We start from the raw sequence: 21,020 nt of genomic DNA, 5'->3' as shown, positions 1-21,020 counted from the left end.
CGCCCTTTTGTGACAATTATGAACAGCATAAGTGTCACAAAAAAGGCGTACGCCTCCCGTTTTCAACAAATCAGGGCAGATAACGATATCATTCGGTATTATGGTTGGCTAGGAGCGTGCTATGCGGTGAAGTTCATTTTTAAGAGTGTAGGGTATCATTCTGTGCAGTGGTTGGTCTTCCGCCTGTTATCCGGTGAAGCCGTTTGTAGGGTGTATGTGTAAATCAGGACTGTACATTCATTGTACGACGGGTGTTCAAGTCAAACCGGGACTTTTCATTTCTCGCAAAAGTAAAATGAACTTACAGGCGAGAAATTAGTTTTATTTTTCACCGTAATCTCCAGCTGCACTAATGCACTTGTCCCATCACTCTTAAAAATGAACTTCATCACATAGCACGCTCCAAGCCAACCATCATCCCGAGTGACATCGTTCTCTCACATGATTTGTTGAAAACGGGAGGTGTACGCCTTTTTGTGACAATTAACATTTCTGCATAAGTGTCACAAAAAGGCGTACGCCTCCCGTTTTCAACAAATCAAGGAAGGGAACGATATCACCCGGGATGATGGTTGGCTAGGAGCGTGCTATGCGGTGAAGCTCATTTTTAAGAGTGCAGCGTTTCACGAGGGCTTGGATGCAAGCAGCTTAAAAATCCTTACCGGCGCGTAGCAGCCATGATCGAACCGCATTCTTGACCTCGTCGTCGCAGCTGAAGTGGCGAAGAGATGGAAATCGCTGGGTGCGAGTTCTGGACTGTAAGGGGGATGTGGCAGCAACTCCCAGCCAAGTTCCTGTAAGGTGCGTGTCGTGAGATGCGCGGTATGCGGGCGTGCATTGTCCTGTAGGAGGAGGACTCCTTTGGTGATGAGGCCCGCGGCCGCTTTTGCTTCAGCGCCTTATGCGCATCCCTGAGAACCTGGCAGTAATATGCACTATTGATGGTGGTACCACTGGGCAGAAAATCAACATGAACAACACCAGCCTTGTCCCAGAAAACCGTGGCCATGGCCTTACCCGCAGGCGGGGTGCTTCGGAACTTCTTGGGAGCTGGCGATCCCGGATGCTTCCACTGTTTTGGTGCGCGTTTAGACTCAGGAGTAAAATGGTGCACCCACGTTTCATCGCACGTGATGATCCGATCAAGGAACGGCTGTCCTTCAGTGTCGAAACGGTACCTTAGCACTTGGGAGATCTCCAGTCTTCTCTGCCGGTCAAACACAGAGACCTGCCTGAGGACCTAACGGGCACTAACTTTCCAAAACTGGAGGTGTTCATGAATGACAGTGTTCAACATTCCCACAGAAAGGTCCGTCTTTCGAGCCAGTTCGAGACATGTTATCCGTCGGTGAATGAGGATCAGGCGCTACACAAGTTGGATGTTCTCAGGGACTCTGACACTGGGCTCTGAGCCGCCCCGACCGGGATCGTCCTGCACTGATGTACGGCCGTCTCGGAACCGTTTGCACCACTCAAACGCTTTGCTGCGGCTAAGTGTATCGTGGCCATACTGAGCCTGAAGTCTTCTGTGAATTTCAGCTGACTTTACGCCTTCATTCACGGGAAACTTCATGACAATTCGCTGTTCGATGTGCGCGCTCACCTGGTTGTCAGCTTTGAGTTGAGTTGACTAGAAAAGAAAAAAAAAAATGCAGAAATAGACACTCATTACGAGAGCCGGCTACTCCAGATCACTTAGGAAAACACAAATGGCTATCTACAATAAAACCAATGAGTGACAAAGACTCTCAGTCAGTCACTCACACACACTGTCCACACACACTGTCAATCACACTGTGTCCACCAACTTGGAGTCTGCGCAAAATCGCACAAACGCTTGCATGGCGTGAAACTGATGGTCGGGTGTCAAAGGGCCCAGAACCTTAACGACATCAAATGGTTTGCCATCCAACCGAGCTAAGGAAGCTTGTAGAGATTGCCTGTGCTGCTGATACCGTGGGCAGGATAATAAGATGTGTTCAGTGTCCTCAACAGTCCCACAGGTGCCACAGTTGGGTGAATCCGCCTTTCCAAGCTTGTGAAGAAGACGTCGGCGGCTGTAGGGCACGTTGAGGCGGAGCTGGTGGTAAAGTGACGCAAACGGCCTAGGGAACGATGTCGGGAAAGTAGAGGCAAGCTCCGGGTCAACGCGGTGTAGCAGCGACGCCAGAGAGCCACTGTGCCTCAGCCAGTTGATGACACAAAGCAGTCAATATGGCCCTATATAGTGTCGGACTTGTCGGCCATCTTGTCCAGCACGTGTCTTCTGTTTTGCACCAACTTTGGACCGCCACGTGGTGAACGCGGAGGCCTGTCGCGTATGAAAATGACGAAAAAGAAGTAGCGCGAGCCATTTGTACACTCAGGAGACAGAAAGTCCCGGTTTGACTTGAACACCCCTCGTACATCATCAGGATTGTACATCATTGTAGGTATCTAGATACTGAGTACCATGTAAAAAAAGTAACTGAGTAGAGCACCAAAAGCTCAACTCTGAAAAAGTGTTTGAGTAGAATACTAAATATACTCACAAAAGTAACTCGTTACTTTCGAGGTACTATCAAGTTACAGTTTGTGAAATTCACTGTCAAATAAATAAAAATAAAATGCATATAAAATAGGCGCTCGTTCGGATACTCTTCTTTTTCGGCGATACCTTCTCGGAAGATGCTCTCTTCCTCACTTTATGTATGTAGGTGTAAGGGGCATAGCGCCCAACAAAAGCACACGAAGTTCGTCATTTTCTCATCTTTTCCGTCTCCAAAAAACAAAACAAAACGCACACAAATGAAGTATCTTATCCTGGGAAATGAGCGCAAGTTACTCCCGAAACGTATTTAAGTTAGATTTCTAAATACTTAGTTTTATGTGAGTACTCAACAAAAGTAACTTCAGTAGATTATTTAGATTACATGCAAGTCTTGCGTAAATCTACTTTCAGTTACTATTATTACATGACATCCTAATGCGCAGCAGCCTATAGGAAGCGCAGTAACACTGCGTCACTGCACCATCGAAAAGGCAGGATACACACAAAAGGGAAGGAAGAAATTTGTTCTCTCTCAGTGCAGCGGACCACTTCATCATAATCATTTGTTTTCTTGTTTCACAACTTCGTGAGCCCTTTCCCTTTCCCTCTGCCGCCACGTGGGCTGACGCGGCGCGGGACCAGGTGTGTGAAATCGACGCTACACCAGTACAGATACCCTCCCTGTATGGGCGGTCGATTTGGCCGTCGCAGCTTGCTTTGAGTTGACTCGGCGCGATCGGGGGTTCCACAAATCGATGAACTTCCCCCACACCCTCTCCCCTTTCTCTTATTTTGTTCATTTTATTATTTCTTTCTTTTTCTATTTGCGCGCTATAGGTATGCGTGCGGCGATTATTCCTCCATTGCCGGTGTGATGTAGTGCTCGCCTTGCGGCGGCGTGGCAGAAGCAATTTCTGTTTTCGCCTTCGTGTGACGTTCGGGGCTGTTGATTTTCTTCTCCCTTTCATATATTACGTGCATGCTCGCGTCTCGCTCCTTCCGTGAGGTGCATGTATGCATGACGCGAGCGCGCTGCGCCCTATTGTGATGTCGTATGGATCTTGCGTCTGAGAACGGCGTGTCGTGCGGGAAGTGTACGTTTCTTAGGTTGGAATGTCGTCTGCGTCTCTTCAGATGCGGACGTTTCTTTAAATCTTTTGTGCTTTGCGTAGGGTGGTTTCGCTCGATATCCTTTCGTGAATTCGTCTGCATCAAGATGATAAAGTCGACATCAAGAAAGTATTCGATCTCTCCTCTGGACGTGAACCAGCATATATCCATTTAAAAGGGAGACCGACACAGTGGAGATAAGTCGTTAGGATGAGATTGTTTAGACGACAGCTGTCGGCTGAATTCCGCCACGCGAACTGGCGACCTTCACTATCCAGGTTCACTAGGCGTTTTGCCGTACATTTATCACAAATGACACGCATTTTACATAAGGACATCCCGTAGTAAACTGGCTTGTGATTAGTAGCTTTCGTTCGACGTACCTGTCCATGTAAATGCAGTTACTGTGGTGAGAGCGAATGGCCGTGACTGTGCATGAGGACCAAGACTATTGTGACTCGTCTTAGCATCCGATTCTGTGCGAACGTTACATTTCCCATATGAGTTGAGTTGAAAAGAAAATAGGAATTTTTTGAAATTGAAAAGTTTGAAAGAAAGAAACAAACAGTTTCCCATATGACAATATGTACAAGGTCCCCCCCCCCTTCTGTTGTTCTTCATTCTAAGTCACCGCTAAGCCCAGGTCTTACTTGCTCTAATAATCTTCGACGTCATGCAGTGACGTAACGCCTGAGAAAACATATAAAGCAGAAAAGCAAACCGCCACGGGGAAGAATTACGCCCCCGCTGGGCTTCCCAGAACTCTTACGAAATTCGAAGGCTCTATATTTTGGGGATATGTTTACGCCTGATCACTTAATCCTTTCATCCCCTTCTTCTTTGCCAGCTATGGGCTTCAAGACGAACTCTACATTCAGATGCAATATGGAGGCGCCACTTATTTGCTTTAGATGGCTTCATTCGTCTATTTGTGTTTCATTTAAATGTTGGAAATTAACGGGAACAGCTTTGGTCACTTGGTATTTGTGCCTGTTTCTGTGATTTTAAATTTGTACGCTAAAGCTCTACACATTGCCGTTAATGCTTCTGGGTGCTATTTATCAACGTTCGTGCTCATCGTCGGCATTTGCGTTAGCAGGTCACGTACGCGATCGGTTGTGATGTGCTGCCGGCTTTCGAAACTATACGAAAACACATTGAAACGTGCTTGCGAGCGTTCCGTTATCCATCTAATCTATTCGTTATCAGTTTGTTGTTTATCTTCCTCGCGTAACATTATTCACCCCGTGTCTTTTCTGTGTTCTAGGTACGAATATGGGTCGTTGATGGAAAACTCCACTTTCTGCCTGGTGCCCCGCGGTCGCCGGCTCGGTTCTTTTCGTTTTTTGGAGGCGCTGCAAGCGGGCTGCGTTCCAGTCGTCTTGGCCAATGGTTGGGAGCTGCCTTTCTCAGAAGTCATAGACTGGTCACGGGCCGCTCTGCGAGCAGACGAGAGACTGCTGTTACAGGTACGATATTACCGTATCCGTGTGTCATACATTCCCACGGAATATTCTAGTAAACGAAAAAAAAAAAAAAAGAACTTGTGTCATCTGCGAAGAGCGGACGGCACCATCGGCCCTGTCGTCTGCTACGGACCATTTTGTGGCTGAGCGGCACGATATCAACGCCACCTAGATACAGAAAGCCCGCAAATGCCTCCCCTCACTCCTTCCTCTGTAGGCATATAAGGCCAGCCAATCGCCGAAGACGATTTTAAAACGCAGGCTTTCTGTGGCTACCAGTGGCTGCCCATGCGGCTGATGGCGGCTCCTCTCCATAGCTACGGCCGCTGAAAGCACGGTCGTGATTGGCGGACTCTTAATTGTTACGTCACGGCGCTCAAGAGGTCAGGCATTGTCTCTAGGTGGTGTTGACGATATTCCCCATGATTTGAGTCGCACGAAAAGACATGAATTTGAGCGCTAACCTGACAGCAGAGAGCCATGACGTTTTTCTCATCTTCCGCTAGAGTATTCTGGGTAATAGTGAGTTTTAGTGCGTCGTACGCTGTCGCATTTGCCTACATAATGGATAGCGTGATGGTTCTGCGCACTGCGCGAAGCTCTCTTTATGTTTTGCGCGTGCGCAGGACCACCAACGCTATCCCTACGTACACAAAGGCGATCGCGCACGATGCACTATGACTCTCTAACGTCGCTGTTGCGAATACCCAGTATGCAAACTATTCCGCTGGGTTCTGCTGCGTTACTTCGGGTGGGGCAGTGGGTCCCGTGTTTGCTCGCATAATTAACGTAACCCTAGCTTGGGCGCGCAAATGTTGCGATTTTTTCCCCATTTCGTGTTTCTGGGAATGCCGACCGTCTAATGCGTGTTTTAGGATGTAGGACCTGAACAGTGAGGGCTCCAACAAACCGCTTTCTGGAGCAGATGTGATGGTCGCTGGGCTGTGAAACTGGGTTATCTTTGGTAGAAATAGGCCTGCCGTAATTTTGCGACCGTACCTTGGTGGGACATGGAAACAAAGTTGCAGGAAGTACCCCCATGATTAAAGAGCACGAGTGATTAACACAGAGAGATTTCACTCACGGCTAAAACGTCGATTAGGATAGACGTATGGGGGAAGGGTTATTTTTTCTTTCTTTTATTTCTTATGGACATTACACGCGTATTGCGCGTTTGACACGCGTGCACGCACAAATATCTGCTGGGGCTCATCGAAGCATCTCTAATATGTCACATGATTTCAAGTGTGTGTATTTCCACTATAGGTCCCGGATGTTCTCCGATCCTTGTCTCGTAGACACGTGCATCAGCTAAAGCAGCAGAGTCAGCTCTTGTGGGAAACCTACTTCTCGTCTGTCGACAAGATCGCGCTCACGGTCATTGAGGTGAGCCCCGGCACTTCTTACGGCAGCGTCACGTACTGTCCATGTACAATTTATATGTAATTAATTAATTATCCGTTCGATAGTGTCTCAAATAGGTATCTAATGGAAGAAAGTAGTCGATCGCTCCTTGGAGGACACAACCTCTTATCATGAGAACTCCTCAGTTTTATCTGTCATTGTGCTATAAAAGTCATAATTGACGTCGCGCATAATTAGTCACATTTGGCAATCCGCTTAGTCTCTCTTCTTTCACATGCGTTCTTGAAAGTTTCCGATACGTGCGTAAACATTGCTGTGTATGTGCATCTTCAAACTAGAATTCGGAGCCTTAACGCTGCTTGTAACACTATGAATATGGTGATGGTATTTTAATACTAATGCGAAACTAACTGCCTCTCCGGCGCTACAGGCAGCATTATCGATTAAACCGTGGTGCTTTCCGTGCTGTCATTTAGGCATATTGCCTTAAAGTTTCATAACAAATGACAGGTGTTCTTCTAAACGATCGATCTGACAGTATCGGTGCATCTACGAAAACTCGCTTCTGTTCGACGTCACTGTAGGTTCGTCGGGCACCCGTTTGTCAAGCAGGCTTCACTGCAGAACTCGTGCGCTATGCAGGCAAAGCACGCTCTACAGGAGGACAGCCCGCAGGCAGGGGCTTTTCAGAGGGACAATGAAGGTCCTTTTCTCGTCTCTCTCTATAAGTCTTTCTGTTCGTTCTTCCTTTCTGTTTTTGCCTACTCTTTACGGCCCGAGGGAGAAGAACAGTCCGACCAATCAGATGCCATCTGTCGCTGGCGCCAGACTTCCTTCTCGTAACTTATGTCAAAGTGAACTGATGGAAAAACTCGCCGTACTCTGAGAAAATGTGGTTGAGTGAACTGTTGAAATTTCTTGTAGAGCGAGACGTTCGGGCGCGTTCCATTACGAGAGCTTACTCCTAGGTCTTCTTAAATTGACGTATTTATATAAAATGTTAATCTGATCTACACAGCTCCAGCTCCTACAGAGCTCCAGAATGTGGAGAACTGCTGCTTCAAATCGGATGCACAAATGAATAATCGTGTTAGCTTTTACGTTTAAGAGTCACAGCGGTGATTATTTTTGTCTGCCTGTATCTCCACCTACGGTGCAATGATGTTGTCGGTTACGTCATCTAGTCAAAGTTTCAGTTTGGGTATTTTGGGCTGTCATTCTGCTGCACAACGCCAGGGTGTGAGTTTTCTACCTACCTCTTATCTGAAACACCACCTTCGTTAGTTGATTAACTGGCATCTTTTATCTTCTCTTTTTTACTATTATTAAAGAATCTTTGGAGTAAATGTGATTTTTTGTGATGAGTAAAAGAGTGTATAGTGCGAGCTTACGACTTTTTTCGCTACACCATGGCACGGAAGTGCTGTTTATAACTGGTACCGTTTGTCTATGGGCGGGACCTTCGATGGAAGTCTGCTTATGCCCACGTAGAGTTGCTCTACTCAGATTTTCAGCTATGCACTACACTCTTAAAAACAAACTTCACCGCATAGCTCACTCCTACCCAACCATCGTCTCAAATGATATCGTTATCTTCCCTGATTTTTCGAAAACGGGAGGCGTACGCCTTTTTTGTGTGACAGTTATGAACAGCATAAATGTCACAAAAAAGGCGTACCCCGTATTCAATAAATGGGCAGATAACGATATCATTCGAGATGATGGTTGGCTACACTGTTAAAACAGAACTTCACCACATAGCACGCTGCTGACCAACCACCATACCGAATGATATCATTCACTGTCATGATTTGTTCAAAACAGGGGGGAGGCGCCTATCTGGGACAAGATAATCTGTCCCAGATAGGCGCCTCCTCTCATTTTCAACAAATCAATGCACAGAATGATATCATTCGGAATGACGGTTGGCTAGGAGCGCGCTATGCGGTGAAGTTCTGTTTTAACAGTGTAGGAGCGAGCTGTGTGGTGAAGTTCATTTTTAAGAGTGTACACTGGACGAAGACACGTTTACACAGATTTTCCTTTATATCCCCGAATATGTATGATTGCCCCGAACCGAAATTATGTGGTGCTTCGCGTTAGGTACCCGGAACCAACACTATATACAATTTGGATACATGATACATGAATCAATTTGGATACATGATAATTGGCACAAAAAGGCGTACGCCTTCCTCTCTCCTTGAATCAGAAGCGATAACCCTATCATTCGTGGCAATGGTTGGTGCGGAGCGTGCTATGCGGTGAAGTTCAGTTTTTACACTCTTAAAAATGAACTTCACCGCATAGCACGCTCCTAGCCAACCAAAATCTCGAATGATATCGTTATCTGCCCTGATTTGTTGAAAACGGGAGGCGTACGCCTTTTTTGTGACACTTATGCTGTTCATAATTGTCGTAGAAAAGGCGTACGCCTCCCGTTTTCAACAAATCCGTGCCGATAACGATATCATTTGAGATTATGGTTGGCTAGGAGCGTGCTAAGCGGTGAAGTTCATTTTTAAGAGTGTAGAGTGTACACTCTTAAAAATGAACTTACCACATAGCACACTCCTGGCCAACCATCATCCCGAATGACATCGTTCTCCACACTCTTAAAAATGAACTTCACCGCATAGCACGCTCCTAGCCAACCATCATCTCGAATGATATCGTTATCTGCTCTGATTTGTTGAAAACGGGAGGCGTACGCCTTTTTGTGACACTTATGCTGTTCATAATTGTCACAAAAATGGCGTACGCCTCCCGTTTTCAACAAATCAGAGCAGATAACGATATCATTCGAGATGATGGTTGGCTAGGAGAGTGCTATGCGGTGAAGTTCATTTTTAAGAGTGCACCCTTATTTGTTGAAAACGGGACGAGTACGCCTTTTTGTGACACTTATGCAGAAATGTTAATTGTCGCAAAAAGGCATACGCCCATCGCTTTCCACAAGTCGAGAGTGATAGAGGTATCACTCTGTACAATGGTTGGCTTTCAGCGTGCTATGTGGTGAAGCTTTGTTTTAAGAGTGGGGGTTGCTGGCAGGGCTGAAAGGAACACTACCAGGAACAGTAAAAGAACCGTAACGGGAACGAAAACTGGTATCAGAAACGAAAACGGAAGTAACGAAAATGTCTCAGTTACTCTTCCCTGGTCGAGATTGCCGTTACTTGTCTTTAAATGTGGTGTCCGGACAAAAAAAAAAAAAAAAAAAAAAAAGAAACAGAAGAAAACGCATTTGAACTGAAGGTGCGAAGAGAATAGTGGGTGCCTGAAATACACGTAACCCGAATATTTCGTTTTGAAACAGTCGGAAACATTCAAAAATGAGTTTAATCGGGTTTTTCAGCCGGCTGCGCGCTCCCGGCTGAACTCAGGCAACAGTGTGCGGACCGACGTCACTCAAGTCGGTTGTTAAAGCAGGCTGTCCGCCACAAAATGCGGTCTTCCGACTCGCAATCTGCTGCCGGACAAATGCTAGAAACATCTGCGTTCATGCTTCCGGTGGAATCGGGTCGCAACCTGCCTGGCGACGCCGTCAGCTGAGCCATTCGGAATCTCGCCGGCAATGCCAATTACGTCACCAGAAGAGGCGAAGCAGGCAAAGGCCGTTCCATCCGGAAGCTGGCAGTTGGTTTCGAATTCGATGTTTTTGATGTTTTACGAAAAAACACAAACTAATTTTGCTAAACTTTTTGCGGTGTTTTCTTTTTGGAAGTTATCTCCAAGTGGATACCACATTAACTTCAGGATTCCGGATGCCTCGCGGACACCACCTTTAAAGGGCTTGCTTCCCAAAGCAGAATGCGTTGTCACGAAGCCACACAAAAAAAGTATTTCACGCAAAACGTGCGATTTAGCACAAACGGCTTCGTCGCCATCGCAACGAAGCGGAATGACAAATAAATTGCCGCGTATATTAAGGAAGGAGCGAAGAACACATTTTCTTTACTCACACACACGCTTCATTTACGACACGACTCCGCAATTTTAATGCGAAGCGAGTGACCACGAAAAGCGAGGAAAAGAAATATTTTTCATCAATGATAGCAGCACGCCACGCCCGGGTTGCACGCACTCAGAGTAGAGTCAACGTTGCGGAAAGATGCTCTTTTTTTCTTCTTCTTTGTTTCTTTTCGATATGTACCCCGCGCGCATTAAGTATTTAAGGAAAAACCTCATTTCTTTCCCGTCCCTCTCTTCGCTTTCCTTCTTCTTTGTTCTTCTGATTCCGGTGCCATTCCTGAGCAGAGCCGATCGGAATTTTCTTCCCACCGCTCTCAGTCATTGCACCAGAGCTACTTCCCTCAGTCGCACGTGGCTGGAATTATTACCCAGTCTTTTTCCTTCTTCTTCCTTTTGTTTATTCTTTCCCGATACTCTTGCCTCGCAAACGAAGAAAGGAAGGAAGATCTTGTTTGTATCCTCCGCTACGTAACGGATGGAGGAACGGAGCCCCGTTCTAAGTGAATCTCAGAAGCTCGCTGTCATAAAAAGGGGGAGGTGGGGGGGACAAGAAAAATCGGAGTAGGGATACGCGCATTTTGCCTCCATATCTGTTCTAAAACACAGCCCCGTCCTTATATACCTTTTCCGTATATACGGGTTCGGTGGTGCATTTCGCCTGTTATTGCGAGAAAGCGCCGACCTCTTCGTTTTTCTCTCTCCCGGTGTGTTTCGTTCTCGTTATATGCTTTTCCTTTCTATTTTCTTTCCAGCCGCGGTTCAGGTGCGGTTTGGTTCCCACTCGAGTGTTTTGCTGAGTAAGTGCTTCTTGTTGCACGACGGTCTGGGGATTACTGTTCCGAGGTCGCGAGACGCATATATATATATACACACTATACTGGAGAGCCGTAAAGTTGTGTATATAAGGAAGACTGGAACGGATGAAGCGTTTTATTGGATTTGAAACGGGTCGGCCCGCGCTTTTATTTCGAAATGCGGGGAAACTGGTACGGCTAAAACGTTGGAAAGTAGTTTGTTTGTAGTAATTTGAATCGTCGGGGAAAAAAAATGATACATAAGCTCAAGACGATACATGTATATGAGGGGGGGGGGGGGGGTTCTTTGTAAGGACTGGGATAAAATGTGTTGTAACCGGAGCTAAAATAAAACTTCGTTCGTTGTATCGGCTTTTTCCTTGTTTTGTTTCCTTTCTTTCTCTCTTTTTTTTTTTTTTTCTTTTTGTTTCTGAGGTGGTGGTTCTGAAAGATTTGCACACGCGGGACGCGGCACATGCGTGCCCCATGTTCTCCACCGTTTCCAAATTTTGATTTCAATTGGGTGTTCAGAATGTTCAGAGAGGATTTTCGACATAGGATTCTGCCCCCCCGTCCCCCCCCCCCCCCCCCCACACACACTTTGGGATGAGGGTATTTCATACAATTTGTCCCGTGACGTTGCGTCTGTCCGTAACATCGCCACCACCTCAATCCAACGCGCTCTCCCGGACGACCAGAAAAACGCTCTTCTAGACCACGTGACAGCCACGTCACTGCAGCCGGGCATATGTCCACACAGCGTATAGCTTCTCCTTCGTATCGTACATGGTGGATCCCCACAGTGTTTACAACGATGGTGACGGTGTCGTACTGGAGCCTGTACAATAGGGCTAGGTGATGTCGTGATACCAGGTAACTGCACAAAATTGTGGCTGCTGTTTTAGCCAACGTTGATATAAACGAGTCCTATACAATGAAAGAACTGATATTCTGAGGCTGGAACAACATAGAAGGGACAAATATCCCTTCCCTACTCTGTTGTCCCTTCTATGTTGTTCCAGCCTCAGAACATCAGTTCTTTCATTGTTCAACAGTTGCCGCCTGCGTCGATCCCGTCGTATGAATGTGTGTATGAGTGAGCAAAAAATGTAAGAGTGAAAGGAGGATGAGTGAGAGAGAGTGGCTGGTTTGTCCCTTCAGATGACCCACCCTGAAAGTCGCTGAGAAGGCGTGTTAGCTTAGCTGAATTGGTAGAGCCCTGGACCGGCAGTCCAGAAGATGTGGGTTCGACTCCTACAGCTGGCTAACCTTTTCAGTGACTTTCATCTTACAGAGTCCTATACAGTTCGTCTGCCCGACGTCACATTTAAAATGAAAAATGTACCGACGAATTCCCAGGCGGCCATACCGTATTCTATACGGTTAATGATTATGTCAACCACTGACGAAAGCCGCTCGCGAGTTTTGAATGAACTCACGTTGTAAAAAAAATCAATCACGGAAAACCTGTGCGTAGACCGAAGAGGTAACGGTGTGAAAGAGACGTGCACTGACACTTTGCTGGCATTTTTTTTTTCTTTTGGTTTTGCCTTTCCAGCAGCGCTCACTCGGACTCGCATATGCACTTGATAATCTATTACATCATTTAACCGCCACCTAGATAATAAGGATGTCAGTCCGAAGACAATTTTAAGCACGGGCTCTGTGGCTACGAGTGGCTACCAATGCGGATAGATGGCGGCTAGTCTCCATAACGACCGCCATCGAAAGCACGGCAGTGATTGGCGGAATTGTTACGTCAGGTCGTTTAAATAATACGGGCCCGCTTGCACGAACGTTGAGGCTATTCCTCAGTGCTGTACTCCGTAGTTTCGGTATAGTGCTTTTTGACCATGCTTTTTGACTAAGTCATCGACGCTTCACTTTATTTTAGCACTGGCAAAGCTACGGAGTACACCACTGAGGAATAGCCTCGACGTTCGTGCAAGCGGTCTTGTCTTGTTTCTAGGTGGTGTGACAAACTTTTCCATTGTCCGCGTCAAGTCTTAGCAGAGTGCTGGTAACGTCAACGTGAGGTATCTAGCTATCTTGGAAACAAATCTCAGCACCGGCGACTGAGTATGTTATCAGTTGATTGGATGCGCTATTCGCTGCGAGATCGACATATAGGGGCGACACCGTCACCTTTCTAGTGTGGATAACACGCCGGCAGATGTCCGGAGTTGATGGTTCTTTTCCGTAATTCACCGGAAGATCACTTGTGCCGCGATGGTACGATACTGTTCGGTTCCTCAATGCTCCACCTACTGCACTTAACGCCGAAAATAAACGTCTAAAAGCAGACGACGCGAGGAAGCTTCCCACACTATACGGTAGTTCATCGTTTCTCCGCAGCGCGCCGACACCGTTCGATCTCGGGGTGAATAACATCGAAGGCATTGTCTCTCTGCTGCATAAAGCTTTAAGTATGACTTACCAACTACCCTGTGTCTCTACCTTAGTCAACATCGAAGGCGACATCACCAATGTTTTACTAAACCTCTGTGCGCAGTAGCACATCGTACGATATCGCATTTGCGTACGTAAGGGATAGCGTTGGTGGTTCTGCTCACTGCGCGAAGCTCTCTTTCTGTTATGGGCGTGCGCAGAACCATCAACGATATCCCTTACGCACGCAAAGGTGATAGATGTACGATGTACCAAAACTCTATACTGATTTCGCAGGAAACAATAGACTAGACCACGGACCGTGACTAGACTGACATTTCTGTGTTTACGCTTCGCGAAGCAACTGACGTAAGTAACGCACGATGATCGGATGCATATTTTGGTACACCCGTAAAAATATATTTTTTAAATTTTTTCACCGATTACAAAACACGGACGATTAGTGTCGACACGTTAGTGGATTGACGCACTGCTTAGCGTTGCATATCGTCACGAAAGGCAGACTGGTTGGGTTCGAAGGGGAAAAAAAAGAAGAAAAAAAAAACTGTATCCAAAGAACGCAAAAAAAAAAAAAAAGTCACAGCAATTATCCCGCCTGTACACCTTTCTTTCAGTCGGAACGCGAGTCAGTGGAAAGATTCGCCGACGGCAGTTTAATTAAATCCACGATTCGATTTGGATCCTGTTTAAAAATTAATTAGGGAGAGTCACATCTCTACACTCGGGAAGTTTACCATTAGCCGAGCCATACACTGGGGACGGCTTTTTTTCTTTTGCCACGTTTTATAGGCCTTCTTTTTTATTTCTTCTTCTAAAAAAGAGAAAAAGAAGAAGAAGAAGGAAAGCACCGAGGAAATTCTTTGACGGCGCAATCGAAGTGCAGGTTTGCTGCTTATTTAAATGGGTCACCTGCAGACAGGGAAGGGAAACGGTAATGGTAACGGAAAGAGAAACGGTATATTACCGAAATTGGAGATGGTAACGATAACGGAAACGGAAACGCATACCACTGTCCTACAGTACCGGAATCAGAAACGGAAACGAAAATTACCGTCTGGTATTGAATTCGGGTAATGGCTACTAGTGTCGTGCGATGACATTTCTGTGACTTTTCATTTTATTTTTGTATTTTGATGATTGCATTCCCTGCAATGCTGTAAATACTACACGACAGCATGGAAAGAAAGCGCAATATTGGGTGCATCACTCGCTTATACCTACTCGTGACATTACCTACCTACATGACATCAACACACGAGACTTACACAACATAGACTCCACGCACTCTTCTCCACCATAGCACGAGGATGACAGCATATGATTTTTTACTTTTATTTTATTTGTTACTTTCTTCGTTTCTCCGTGTCTATATGGCAGTATTGTTTACTACTGAGAGCGTCTGCCTATGAATGCGACATTGGATGAAGGTTACGCCCATCTTGGGTTAGGGTGACTGAAGACAGAAGACTGACTGTAGACGTAGATGTTCATACACTTCTTTATAAATCCTGCAAGATTTGCGCATCCCAACGACGTAAAATTACTTGTGTACTGCGTACGCCTGACACCGAAGCAGCATTTGGGCAAAACAGGGTGCTGATAGAGCCGGACGGGCTGTCCTTCCGCAGCTCTGCAACAGCCGTTCCATTACCGGAAACGGATACCGGAAACGAAATTAAAAGCTGGTATCAGAAACGGATACCGGAAACGAAAATATAGCAGTAACGAAAATGAAAACTTTAACGAAAATACGTCCATTATCCTTCCCTGCCTGCAGGCAGTCATCATAGGCATCGTGCGACACCTAAAGGGGGCGCGCTGCTCCCTCACGGCGCCGCCGCCAATGGCGGCTTTTGAAATATCCGACGTGATACCACGCTGCCCGTTCTATGCATTCTCAAGTGGAACCGTAGCTTGCGTGGCGACCGCCGTAACTAGAAGGACTGATTTTGGAATTGCAAATAATCGACAAAAGCGCAAAGAATGTGGAACCTTTCAGAGGCTCGAACGAAGAGAATGGAGACAAACTGTGCAGAAGCAACCAACGTATTTATGATGTATCTAACAGTGCGGAAGGAGATACAGCCTTCTGTCTGTGTCACTACACCTGTAAGTGATACGTCGAGAGGATGGTTATTTGATGTCTCTGGAAATCCTGGCTTGCTAGCGAAGACTATATCGGTACATTTCTCTGACTCGTGCCACCTGTGTAAATCATGTTTTTGACTGAGTCTCGTATTTCTTTCGTCCTTTTGACACATCACTGCGCACATAGCTTCGTCACTGAAATCTACAACGTGCGTCCGTTTTATCCATATAAATAAGCACGTGTGGTCACAACATATTGTCTGTTCTTGTATAGCTACTGTAGTATCTCCAGATACAATAACGCTAAAGAGATCCTCAAAGAGTAAATTATATATACGAGTTTTTACCTCGGCTACCGCCGTGGGCTTGCGGCACGACGGTTGCGAAATGGTCGGTGCGTAAATACTAAACTTTTTCGACAACGTAGAACTTCCGTTCTTACTGTGAGGCCCGTGGGAGCAATATTTGCTCTGGGCACTGGCGATGAAACACCTCCATAATTATCGGGAAATAAGCTGCCGTTTGGTCGGTGCGTTTGACGGTGATACACTATCCAGCGGCGTTTCACAGTCACGAAAAAGAGTGGCAACATGTAAATCATTGATCATTTTGCAGGCACTCGTTCAGTTTCATCGAAACTAGAACAAAAGAAATAGAATATATTCGCTCATGTTGTGCACACCTCATGCGAGGACCGAACCAGTGTTGCCACACGAAAATAAAAAAAAAAAAAAAGTTATCTGTAGGTCTGAGTCCAAAAAATCTGTAGATCGAGCTAAAGATCTGTAGCCACTCAAAACTCACTTTCTTGAACGTTTTGCCTTCAAATCTGAAATGTCTGCCTGCGTCTCTAAATTAGTGGAAGAGCAAGGGCACTGCTGATGACCACAGCCGGAATTTTTTGCTGCGCCGCACTGGCATTACGCGTTGGAACTTTCGGTTTCGGTTTGCGATATCGCGTACTTAATTCCGCTACAATCACAACAAAAGTGTCACTGCACGTGGATTTTAATACATTGACACGTGTGTTCACATCAGCTGTGGCGCTCCAATGCAAGAATAACGCATCGCGTGTAGTAGGAACATTTCTCTCGCTCGTTCCACCATCACAGTGGTGAGCGAGGATCGTAATGGGCCACAAAAAACAATAAAGCTCGATATATTATTTCCACAGACATAATGAAAGCGTACATGCGTGACGCGAATTATAAGCGTTGTGGTTTCACTTCAAAGCCAGTCAAGTCAAGTCTGTGAGGCAAACTGGTAACGAGCACAGAAACACTCAAGAAAACTCATTTAGCGTTGAGGCTCGCCAATGGTTCAGTCGCTGTAGACGTCCTCCGGCGAGCCCCTCCAGTTTCGCGACCGACGGATCAAATCCTTGTCAACGGCGAAGGCGAAGCAGCTTGACCCAATAGCGTGCGTTTTGTGTGTGCGGGAGGCTAGTTATGGTGGTCGTTGAGAGGCTGTTTCTTTGCTTCGTTTTCATCAGATTAACTGCGGAAAATATTCTAGAAAATAGTCGGTCGAAAACTCATTCCCGCGTTCTGCTGACGTTTTTCATCGTCGTCGTTTTGTGCACTGATGCGAAACACTGGGTCGAGTGATTCATTCGTTCGTGAGAATTAAAATCATGAGAATCGTGAGATTTTCAGAAATCTCTGTAGATCTGTAGATCTTTCAAAAAGTAGGTAGATCTCATGATAAATCTGTAGTTGTGGCAACACTGGCACCGACCGCGCGACACGAACGCTATTCGCTGCGAATCTAGTGCCCTCGGTGGTATTGGAAGCATAGAAATCACGAGAAATGAAATATCTGGTCCCTGGTGAAGAGTTCTTTTAGGTGTTTGCACAGTTAGCGATGCAACAGTTCCAGTGTCGCAAAAGAGACGCTCGCACTTCACATGTAGACAAAGCTGGCTACCCGGCGGCTAGCACGCAAGGTACTTTCTCCGGAGGCCGCATCGCGGCGCCATCAGTTTGTCGCACGGTCCCTATATTTCGCATCTGCGTATCTCTTTGTTCGTTTGTGTAGGGATTTCATTGTTTTTACTAGTTCCTCGATAGCTGTTCGTTTTTGTTGTTATCTCAATTTTGCGTCCAGTAAATGACGTGAGGAAGGGCGAATTAATGGATCTCAACATACGCTGGCTTATGCGGTAGAACAGCCATGCACTTATTGCAAAAGCACGAATTCTCGTGAATTTCGTTAGTCCCACGAAATGCTAGTAAGGACGGCGGAAAAACGCAGTCATTGTTATTTACGAGTGAATCACACTGACAGGGTATCCGCACCAGGCGACTCTATATGGGGCGGAATGCCAGCGGAGGAGAAGCGAGGAGGGAATCACGCCACAAGAAGATATCGCGGAAGAAATGCCAAGAGCAGGGGCGAACCCAGGATTTTCTGGGGGGGGGGGGGGGATGCACTGTCTAAGGTCAACTGAAGCACTATGCGACGACATAATTTGGAAGGGGATCAATACATCTGTATCTCCCTGTAGTCCGCGCCTGGCTAAGAGACGATGGAAGATTCGGCAGGAAACGCGATGGCTCTCAAAGTGATGCGACTAGAAGACGGCACGTGCAGACGAGCAACGGAAGAAGGAATGTTCTGTGACGGTGCGGTCAGAATCTTTCCCGAGTCGCGGAGCATACGCGAGAACTCAAACTCAAACTTTATTTTAATGTGCTCATGAAGAGCTTTATATAAACCTTAGTAATTGTGCACAAGGAACCGTCATTAACATTCAAAAAGAAATACGTGAAAAGCAGGAACATTTGAAATAAAAGCAACATGCGGAAAACGTTTCGTGTAGGAAAGGGCCATGCGAGACAGAGGAGTCAATTGTTTCAAAAATCGAGGATTAGACAAGGATATTACAAGGTACAGAGGCATTTACAATTACAGTGGTACAAAGATTGGCATTGAACCCAAAGAGAGACAATTTGTACAATTTGAGCGAAGACAGAACTTTGAGAGAAGACATGACCTAAGGCTCAGACGATCACGGGCACTCAGATCAGTGGTGGGGATTTGAAATCCCGGATTTGATTGAAATACACAACACAGACTGGTAGATTTGATTTGGATTTGATGGGCGGCTTCATTGTGAACAGGATTTGGATTGAATCATGTCTTTTTTTTTTTTCTCAAATAGTTGGATTTGGATTCGGATTTACATTGTTTACTACGAAATTGAGCCTGTATGCATATGAGCAATGCGCATGCTAGGGCGACCGTGGCCGCTTGCTCCGGCTCTGTCTGCCTCTGCTATACTTTGTAATGTAATGCTGGCGTAAATCCAATACACTTCAATATTCGACACATAAGCCACTGAGGAAACCTTGGCGACACTGCATGGAATAAAAGGTTGTTCTTCGATGGTACTGCCCGAACACTGCAACGACGGTTTTGCACTCTGCTTATACGTCAACTTACGGCCTATACTTCACGCGCGGGAAAAAGAAAAGCGCTAGGACCCATCTTATGCTTTCTACTCCCCACCAATTTTTTCAGTACTCTTTCATTATGCAGCACAATTTCGTCCTGCAATCAAGTTCCCATTTCTTTTTGCCGCAGTTTACGCTCAAGGGGATCCGTTGAAATAGAGGTCTTTCATGCGTTTCGCCTCTTTTTCTTAGTTACGCAACTGTTAATTATTTTGCAATTAGGTATTAATTGGGTAATTAATTAGGTAAGCGAGGCTGTTAGTAATTAGGTATTAAAATTCCGAGCTTGCAAAACTGAGGTCGTTTCTGAAGCCCTTCCACAGCTGTTCAGCAGTGTTAGTGCCTCTTCCGCATTTGTGATGGATTTTAAGGAATCCGGATTTAAAGCGATTTGATTTACTCGAATAAATTTTAATCCGGACTTGATTTGGATTTGATTTAGCGCGTCTTCTGCAAACCGCGGATTTGATTTAAATCCGATTTGTTTCCTCAGATCCCCAACACTCACTCAGATCACTTTGTTCGTATGGCAATCGCGTCTGGCAAATCGCTACGACAAATCGCTCGTGCTGATCGTATACACTCATAGTATTTTATTACACATTTATTACGTCTGGCAACATTTTCAACCACTGAGCACCGATTTGCTCCCATTCCAAAAATCACTCTTCATTCGACACTCGTTCTCAAGTTCCCGAACGAATATACGTCAAATTCAACAGAGAAAGGTTTCGCTCCACGGTAGTCTATGTATAGAGGAAGGGGTGTAGTGACAAAGCCTGCATCGAAATTAGTTCCGTGATACAACCGCGAACGCGCCGCCGTCCCACTGGCTTGTGTACTATGCGGACTTCCAAGAGATTCTTCTAATTGATTAGACAAATGCAAACCCGAGACAGGGAGGACGCAAGACAAACACAACAACCCTTTAATGAGAAACAAAGTATATAGTCGTGTTCAACCTAAGGACGGGATGTTTATGGGCGCCGTCCCACACAAGCAATGCAGTCACACCTGAACGTTAGGAGTTGGTTGTGCTGCAGTATAGTTTCTCTGGCAGAGTAACTCGAGTTTGATGAAGGCGAGGAACACTGACGCAATGCCCTCTCGCGATCATACCTCTAAATTCTGCCAAAAGTCGCGCCACCGAACCATCAAGCTTCTGCGAAACTACGGGGGAGATAATATTAATGCGTTGGCATTAGGAGTGTCAAAGTGGAAAAAGCTGTATGTACGTGTGGTGTGCATGAGATGGTGAAGCCTCACCGAGGCAGAGGTAAAAGTGGAGATATAATGGGGAGGTAAGAGGATAAATGGTAAATGGAGGTAAATGATATAAAATTGAAGTAGTTGAAGGCAATTAAGAGTAAGAGGTAAGCGTAATTAGAGGTAATTAAAGCAAGAAAGTTGAGTTTAGATGTAATGAATGTAACACATATGTAATTAAGAGAAATATTAAATGAAATTAAAGACTACCGAAGGTAACTGCAGGTTACTGACTGGAGGTAATTAAAGGTTTTTATCGTCAATGAAAGGGAAATTGAGGGTAATTAAAGCGGTAATTAAAGGGTAATTGAAAGTAATTTAATTTAGGCTAATTAAACGTTAATTAAATGAATTACATATAGTAATTGAAAGTGTCGAACCGGAAGTCAAGTATAGACCGGAGGAGGACAACCGGAAGTCAGTATTAGAGCGGAAGTGGATACCGGAAGTCAAGTATAGACGGGACGTGGACAACCGGAAGTCAGGTTTAGACCGGAAGTCAAGTATAGAGCGCTTTTCTCTTGCAGTTACCGTTGAATCGCCCCTGAATTTTTGTTGCGCATTT

General features: G+C 45.7%; 1 protein-coding gene across 1 annotated transcript in view; it reads left to right on the top strand.

The window, feature by feature from the left end:
- The window catches only part of LOC135396768 (exostosin-1-like), a 120,335-nt gene that overhangs the window by 79,604 nt on the left and 19,711 nt on the right, over positions 1 to 21,020 (top strand). Inside the window, exons 2-3 of the mRNA XM_064627923.1 lie at positions 4,908 to 5,109; positions 6,373 to 6,492. Of these exons, the coding sequence (XP_064483993.1) occupies positions 4,908 to 5,109; positions 6,373 to 6,492 (322 nt within the window). The remainder of the gene's footprint in view (positions 1 to 4,907; positions 5,110 to 6,372; positions 6,493 to 21,020) is intronic.

This window comes from Ornithodoros turicata, chromosome 6 (assembly GCF_037126465.1).
Source record: "Ornithodoros turicata isolate Travis chromosome 6, ASM3712646v1, whole genome shotgun sequence".
Classification (NCBI taxonomy): Eukaryota; Metazoa; Arthropoda; class Arachnida; order Ixodida; family Argasidae; genus Ornithodoros; species Ornithodoros turicata.
The sequence above is the reverse complement of the archived record's forward strand: the minus strand, read 5'-3'. Positions and strand labels throughout refer to the sequence as shown.